At 42.9% G+C, this 8,912-nt stretch overlaps 1 protein-coding gene across 2 annotated transcripts in view; it reads right to left on the minus strand.

Annotated features, from left to right (window-relative positions):
- The window catches only part of sh3rf1 (SH3 domain containing ring finger 1), a 31,950-nt gene extending 25,423 nt beyond the window's left edge, over window positions 1–6,527 (minus strand). For both annotated transcript variants that reach the window (XM_056378752.1, XM_056378750.1), the window contains exons 1-2: window positions 6,211–6,527; window positions 4,774–5,280 (exon numbers count right to left, since the gene is read on the minus strand). In XM_056378752.1, the coding sequence (XP_056234727.1) occupies window positions 4,774–5,154 (381 nt within the window). In that variant the 5' untranslated portion in view covers window positions 5,155–5,280; window positions 6,211–6,527. The remainder of the gene's footprint in view (window positions 1–4,773; window positions 5,281–6,210) is intronic.
- Window positions 6,528–8,912: the final 2,385 nt, after the last annotated feature.

Genomic DNA, 8,912 nt, shown 5'->3' on the forward strand with positions numbered 1-8,912 from the left:
ACCTTATTTATTTATTTATTTATACATACATATAACAGACCTCTACTGTCCTTTAAAATATACACATTTACCTGTGATTCAGTGATCAACACTGAACGTCTGAACAACAAAGAACAGACAGAAAGTCAACATAGATGTACGTGGTGATACTTAAAGCAGGTTTAGCGGAGAGAGCGTGAACGTGAGCTGGCAAGTGGGACGAGACGAGACAAGCCCAGTGTTTAGACGAGAAACAGTGACACACACAAACACAAAACATCCTGCTCTGTTTGGAGTTAACACAGGGTTAAAGGGAGACTGAACACAACAGTCTCTTCCCTCTATGTGTGTGGAAAAAGCCTTGAAAGCCCAAAAAAGACAAAGACAGGCACACACCCTTCGTCTGGGGAGTAGCATAACCCTACAATAAGGAGGCCGTGGCTGCACCTTAATCACATGATTAGGTCTTTTGAAGTTCTCTTTCAGGATTATGTAAACCCATACATGGAAGACAATAACATCCCACTGCATAACAGACCACTTGCTCTCACACACTGTGTATGTTTTCCAAAACATGGTAAGAACGGTAGGGAATATGAGGATTACAAACGGATGTGAAAGTGATGATGAATGTGTTTGTCTATGTATGTTAGCAGGGCAACAGACCACAATCCTGTCCAGGTACCCTTCCTCTTGCCCAATGCATGATGGGATAGCCTCCACTCCACTTGAGCTTGTACAGGATTGGCGGTATAAGAAATTGACTTATGGATTCTGGGTTCCACATTTTTACGTTCCTTTTACATATGTTTAAAAATATAATTTACAATCTGGCACTGAAAAACTGCCTTTGTCAACAAGAAACAAACTGATTTAAGGAATATCAGATAAGTATGTAAAAATATATAGTCGCATCCGGAGATGTAGACACAGGTTGCTGCATGAAATAACAAGTGTTTTGTTTCCTCAGAATGAGAGTCAGCAGTCAACAGTGGGAGGAGAATGGGGAGCAGCGCCGACTCACTGTCTAATAAACTCTAATCTCATTAGACCTTTAACAGGCTCCAGTCTGGATTTAGGCAGCAAAGAGGGAGGAGGTACACGGCAGAAATATGGTGAAAAAAATAAAAAATACAGCTTGTGTCAGTGACTCAGAAGAGAAAATTACAGGTGGCTCCAAAATCCCTGACACACATTGTCCATAAGGTCACGACTACTTGTGGACCTCCGTGGGAAATACAGAGGAGGCAAGAGAAAAGTGTGAGCATGTTGAGAGAGCAACAGGAATGAGCAGACCAAGGCCCTCTTGAAAAATTCCCAGTGGAAAGCAGTAAGTAAGAGTTTGCCAGTATGTGGGCAGAGTGAGGGTGTAATGATGGGGTTCTGTCGCACAGGCAGAGGTCAGCCAGCCGGCGAAGAGGAAAGGCTTCAACAACAGTATGATGTCATCAAAGAGGGCCAGTGTGACTCATCGACCTCAAACGAGGGAGGTGCAGAGGAATTTTAATGAACTACTTCTACATAAGGAACCCATAAACAGCATTCTTTTTCTCTCTCTCTGAAGAAATAAATCAACTACAAAAATGACAGGACAAAAACACGCAAACTTAAACTTAAAAATAACTGAGGAACAAAAAACTTTGCAATGTCTTGTTGGTAACAAGACAGGAGACAACTTCCTTCAATCAGTAAATAATACCAGATTAAAAAGCTGTTTTCTTCTTTCTGTTTGCTTAAAATCAATTCAGTGGATTTGAAGATAATGAGAAATAATGGCAGGAGGAAGAGGCTGTGAAACATGAGAGACCTATAAAAAGAGAAAAAAAAGTTTCCTTGTATAAAGTGCTCATTACCAAAGATAAGACAATGACCTAATTACATTCCCAAGAGCTTAGGGAAGAATAGTGTCTCATTTCCCATCAACTAAACACACAAAGACAGACACACATACACAAGATTACACGCTCTCATCCAGTAGGTGGTTAAGTGAGGTTGTTGTTATGATTAAAACATTATCACACATATAATAGGAGCATTTCATGTCATTGTTTTTTTCCTTTAAATGTATAGTGATGACTCCCAAAATGCCAATAAAATATATTCACAAAAAAACAAAACATTATCACACAAGCATTATTCCACATATTAGAGCTCTAAATGTAACCTAAACTCTAAACTGTGGCTAATATACAACCACCATCACAAATGAAAACTAAAGCTTTTATGACAACTTTTAAGAAACTATCATAAAAGGTCTATTCTAAGTCTGTGGGAGAAGAGGCTCAACTCTCCAGGGCTCCATGATGATAACTGAAGACATCCTCAGAAATCTCTCTCTAATTCTTCTTTCCTCTCACTCGTCGGCTCCGACCCCTGACTGACATGACTCCTGAACCCTGACCTTTGACCTCCAGACAGCTCCGATGGCTCTGCTCGCTCTCACACAAAAATACCACAGAGCTATCTGTTTTCAATCTGTGTGAATAAAATACTGTGTTATATGAGTCAACAAGGGCGAGGGGAAGACAAAACATCCATGTAACAGAGCACCACTGAGGTGAGTCATCAACCTGACCAGACAACCACAGCTCTACACTCAAGACGAGCCCTTTCATTCCCCTCATCAAAGAAATGCCAGGACAGAGTGTCAAACAACTGCTGCCACCCTAGAGATTTAGGGGGGGGGCAGAAAGCTGACTGTACGAGGTTACTCACTAAACATTTGACCCTTTTGGTCCTGACGCCTTCACTTAACACTCATCAGCTTCTGTTACTGGTAGTCTTCCATACACACACACACACACACACACACAATCTCTTTTGGCCACTCTACAAGTGTCGGTCAGTTCGTAAGATCAGAGGGGACCCGAAACAAAACCCTGTTGTGCATCTGTCAGGCAAGACCCCACCGCTCTCCCCTCCCAGCCATATAAGAACGGCACCAGAAGAGCTGCTTCAGCCTTGATAACCCCCCCCCCCCAAAAAAAAAAAAAAAAAAAGCAGGGGACAGACAAGTCACAATACAGAAGTGGGAATGAGGGTGTCACCCAGGGGCATTGAAGCGCTCAGTCCCCATGGAGCACTGGCCAGAGACCAGGCTGGGCAGTCAGCAAGAGCTTTGATCTCTGCCTTTTATGTTCTGAAAATCTTACACCTGCACAACCACGTCTTTTCTTGTTCTCTGTCATCAGCAGAACGCCTTAAGACGGCAGAACAGACTTGAGAGATGCCATTAGTCAGAAACATGACATCCTACAAAATTGTTGGAAATGCGATGAAAATAGGAAACGGCTTTCTCACAGTTACACACACTGTCACACAACACTTTGATATGGCGTGTGCATGTCGGAGCAGTGTACCCTCCATGCCTCCACTGAGGGATTGTAATCAACTGTCAATCTTAAAAACAGGGGAGGGGTGAAATAATATGGTAGTTTCAAGTGTCCACCTTTTTTTTTTTTTATATATCACCAACAAGCAGGCTTTTCAGAATCGAGGGGAAATTCCACAATGAACAAAATGGCTTTGAAATGAGCACGAGTCCTCTGAAGTCATAGAATGGCAAATGAGGCCGGTCCCCCGGTAGCGATTTAGAGCGAGGTCTCTGATCTTCGTACCTGCATGGCTCGGTAGATACATTATCAGCGCTCTGACATTCCAGTGATTCTACACAGGACCTTGACCTGTTCATCCCCCCTATCCGCTCTACACGGAGACCAGAGCTGCTCCAACAGGGGCCCGTGGGTCTTCTTCATTTTCTTGGAGTCTGGTTTTTAAATGTGAAATACTGATCAAGCAATACCATCACAAATACTATCTTAAGTGTGATTTGAGTAAATTTGCAGCAGGAAATGTAAAGAATCTTCACAATTCAGGTGTAAAAACAATATTACTGACTTTCTAATGTTAACATTTTTCTCTGGTGTGAACCGTGCTATATTCATATACCAAATAGTCTGGACAGAGGAAAGTAGCACATTCTCACACACACACACACATATATAAAACTTCTAGTTTTATAAATAATACATAAAAGCAAGAATATAATGTTTATTGGTTTTCCCATAAAGGAGTGTAAAATAGAAAAAGATCAATTTGTTGTTAATGGTTCAGTAAACGATATTAAGATAACATCTAAACACTAATGCAAGACATGCCATCAAAGCTGTTGTCTTCAGCACCTGCTTTCATCTGGGAAGGACAAAAATACTGATGCTTTAAGGTCAGCATGGTTCCTTGTACTCATGGAAGCTTACAACAAAAAGGAATCTAAGGTGTTATTTTCCTATTTCCCTGTGTTTAAAAGACACTACTGAAAAACAGGCTCCTAGCCTTTTACAGTTTCCCCCTGCTTCTCTGACTGTACAACTCCTCTCAGTAATGCAGATAAAACAACCCCACCCTGCGTTTCTCATGTACATTCACGAGCAACACAACAGCAGGATCTCAAGTGTAGGAGAGACTTTGGCATATGGCATTGTCAGCAGCTATGAAAGAACTGCACGCCCTTCTTACAGGAAAAAGCCGGCGCAGAGAGCAGACTCATTCGTTGGCTCAACTATAAACTGCTCTCAATCACTGCCATCAGCATTGTTGGGCTGCTGGTCAACTGGCTGGCTTTTGGATCACCATGTTAATCAACAGTTAATCCGCAGCAAAGATTAGAAAGCCAGTAATGCAACATGCTGCTTTTAATCCACACAGATTTTCTCTGTTTTGTTTCAGCTTGACCCTAACAATGGGAAACACAGATTCATGCTCACTGATCCATGTTTAGTCACTGAGTATACTAACCCGGACAAGGGTGCTCTTAGCCTGAGCTCGCTGGGGTTGTGCTCCTGGGGTGCCCTGGTCCCTGGTTCCACTGCCATGTGCTCTGGCCACGGCTCCAGGCGTACCGTTTGTGCAGACTCCAGCCCCAGGACCAGCCCTCCGAGGCCTCTGCTTGATGCCGTCCAACAGGCGCACAAGGAGGATGTTGCTGGGAAGTTCATCCACGGCACACTCCACCAATGTCCGGCACTCTGGGCAACGCAGCTCGCCGCGAGAGCCTAGGATGCCCTGGAGGCATCGTCGGCAGAAGGTGTGCTGACAGGGAAGAACCTTTGCCGAGGCATCCAGCCGCTCCAGACAAACAGGGCACTCAAGCAAATCCAACAATACTGACTCGTCCATTCTCTGCGTGTTCTGCCTCGACTTCAGCAGAAAAACATGATGCTGATAAAGAGTTTTGTTTGGAAGCAGGACCAGTACTGTCACGTCACTCCCATACCTCGGCTATGGCCATGGCATCTGCATCAGCTGCAAAAAGAGGGTCAAGACAAGCAGATTAATCAACTGTACAGACAAGAAACAGGTCATTGTGTGCACACAACAGACACCACATATGGCTGAAACTAAGCAGGGTTGCATTATTTGCTGAGCATAACAAACAGCACATTTCAGTCCTCACACAGAAAAACTGACGCCATCAGTCACATTTAATCCTGTAGCTCAGTGATGATCTGACAGCATTTGAACAAACACAAAACTCCTGCCCTATAGTTTGGCATTAGATCACCGTGTAAGTGACTGGAGGCCAAGTTAATCTAATTTACTCCAAAGCGGATGACTACACCTGGTAACTGTGATCTGACAGTTAAAACAACATGAGCTCGACAGAAAGAGAAACCTGCAGCAACAGTCCCTGAGTGAAAGACTGTGATTTGTCTTTCAAGAGCAAAAACATAAGAGAGGAATTTACAAAGAAGGCAGTCAACACTCTTTGCCTGGTGAAAAATAAAAACGTATTATGACAAAGTCAGCCTGGGGTAACCCATCTGACACACGCTGACGTCATAAGAAGACATTTAAATGATAAAAACATCCAAAAGCGTCCAGCCTGTACGGCAGCAGTGAAACGTTACTCCGGGGAAAAAAATGTCAATATTACGTAACAGTTAACAGCAAGAAAAACGTGTACTGATACTTTAGTGTAGTTTTTTTTACGACATTACTACTCTGCGCAGTGTTTAACTAGAGAAATCAAAACTACAAATATACATTTTAAATTAAGTTTGCTAGCAACGGTCGATCGCTAACGAGGGGGGGGGGCGGGGGGGCTACTTTAATGTTGAAAACCGATAAGTAACTGACGACTAGAAGTTTTTACAGCATACGTACTTGAAAATATGTCTCTACTACAACTTCTCGGACAGAAAGCAATTTATCTAAAAACACAATTCAGCTTACCTCTTCCAAAACAGGACTCCTCCTCTTGTTGCCTCGTATCTCCCAATTCTTTTTTTTCCTTTTTTTTTTTTTTTTGCCTCCTTGCTAACGTTACTAGTTAGCAAAGCTACCTGGAATCTACAAGCCACTTATCTGGAGTATTCAGGAGAAAAATACTGTTGTTTTCCCCTTTAAAGGCGGTCAACGTAGAGTGTGAACACACCTCTGTCAGATTACTTCAGTAAAAGCTAACGTGAAAAAAAAAAAAAAGGATACGGGCGAGACAACGGAACTCCAACCGCTCCGAGCGCCATGCTAGTTACGCTACTTCTGTTCTGCTGGACTGTGTTGCTGGAAACAACCGGAGAGGGGGAGGGAGAGGGGGGGGGTGCGGGCTTCCAGCGCGGCCGGGAAAGTGGTAAATTACAGGGGGCTACGAACACATGAACGAGACGACAAATTACCTGAGCGGTAACGTTTGGAAAGTCGCTTTACTTACAAATATGTATTTGTAATGGAAGGCCACAGCCTCTACGAACGATTACTTTATGTCAGCGTGGTAATTTATATCATATTTCCAACCAAAAACACCCGGGAGCCAAATCGTACTGAGGACAGAGGACTACCACAGTGGAACACTGGAATTTCCGAGGCGCACCGGAAGGCGGCGTCTAAAGGGCGTGAACTGAATCATCTAATGATATGTAATGAATGATGTGTCCAAGGCAGCATCTTTTCCCAGACAGAGTGGAAAATAGCTTGTTTTTCATTTCATTATTTGGCTACCCCTGCGGACATGCTCTGCAGTGAACTGAAAGCCAGCACATCTGGTGCTCTGGTTAAATGACACAGCTCCTCAAATGATCAACAAGATATGTTTTTTTTTTTTTTTTTCTCTTTCTGTTGCATTTTGGGCAGAACTCACTGTGGTACTTCGCTCTGACACCAAGGTTTCCTACTGCACTGAAGCTGTAGTGTTGTACCTGACTTGTAAGTGGCTTTGAATAAAAGCAACTGCCAAATGAATAAATGTAAATATAAATGTAATGTTCAGACAGACAGCAACTCTGTTGTGTGGACATAACAGTTACCTTAGTCTTATTCTTAGTTGTCTTATTCTAAGATAGACTTATACTACTGAAGCTAGATGAGCACCAGAGAGTGAATAGGGACATCTGGTGGTCACATTTTTCATTATTTTCTCGTGAAACAAGCAAATTTTCCAAACCTCTCACCTCTCGGTTCTTCTCCAGCAATATTATATAGCTACTTATTTCATTCCCTGGTCGAAACAAACTGACACCAAGTCACACGTAGAGGATGTTGAAGCTTGGTAGCATCTGTCCGGCTCGATGAAATTTCATGTTATTGTTGCAGCTTTTAAATAAATTGTGTTTTAAGAAAAGTCTAATTGGCCCTGTCTGTTTAATGCGATCTTTACACAGCAAAAATAATAATATTCTAGTACAAGTACCCTTCTGTGGACTAGAATATCCCGTATCTATTCTTGAGGCAAAAACGAACTGATGGGCCTGTCCTCAGCTGATATAAAAATAGACAACAAGCCCGCAGGGAGAGGGGGAGCACTTCTCCAAAGGTGCTGCTTTTATTACACAAAATACATTTGGAAGAGACCTTTGACTCCTCATAACCTTCACAGCAAAGGCACAAGCACAAAAGGGCTTGAGGGAGAGGAGTGAGGAGCAAGTGACACGCTGCCTGAAAATAAATATGTGATTTATCTTTATCTCATTCAGAGGACTCTGCATATTGAGCAAGAGGGAGAGATGAAGGAGAGGAAAAGAAAGGAGCAATAAAGAAGGAGATTTATGTGGAGGTGGCTCTCTTCTGTCACGTGTGATCTCACAGGAGCTGGCAGGAGCCCTCGGGTCATATTTCCTCACTGTGAAGAGGCAGCTCTCCGCCCCTCCACCTCCACTCAGACAATGGCCCCTGCCCTCTTTTTTTTCTGCTTGACCCCTATGTATTACCACACACTCAAACCCTGCACATACTCAGTGCTGTTCTCTGAAAAGGCTTCAGCCCACACTGTTTAATGTTATTCAGAAAAGCAACGGGAACGATTGTCGACTATGAAAGGCCACACTTTTTCCATAATGTCTGCACCTGAGGGCAAAAACAAGATCAGCATACACACACACACACCCACACACCCACACACCCACACACACACACACCACACACACACACACACACACACACACACACACACACACACACACACACACACACAAAAAGAAAGACACAAACCCTCATATGATGTAGGTGACAGCTGTGTTGCTGCCTATAAATGGGGAAGCAGGAGAGGACATGACAGGACATATGTCCCTATTTCCATGAAGGGATGAACCTTGACAGAAATATTGTCTTCTCTTGTACAGCACATCACTATAAACAGACGTTCAAGACGAAGTATTGAAATGCAGCAAATACCAAAACGAAAGACCGTTTATCAAAAAGCAAAGTGCTCTCATTTACAGCGCTGCTCTCAAGTTGACAATGCTACATAACTCGCTCTTTAAAACAATGATGTTTTAATTTGAAACCAAACCAAATCTCACAGGCTTAATATGCTATTAAGATCAGGACACTCGCATCCAGTAATCTCCATTTGTATTACTTTGATAAGGCTTTCAAACTTACAAACTCAGCCTGAGGCAACCAGCCTTTAAATTAGATTAGAGACCATAGCTGAATGTCAA

This window comes from Seriola aureovittata, chromosome 6 (genome assembly GCF_021018895.1).
Source record: "Seriola aureovittata isolate HTS-2021-v1 ecotype China chromosome 6, ASM2101889v1, whole genome shotgun sequence".
In the NCBI taxonomy this organism is placed as follows: Eukaryota; Metazoa; Chordata; class Actinopteri; order Carangiformes; family Carangidae; genus Seriola; species Seriola aureovittata.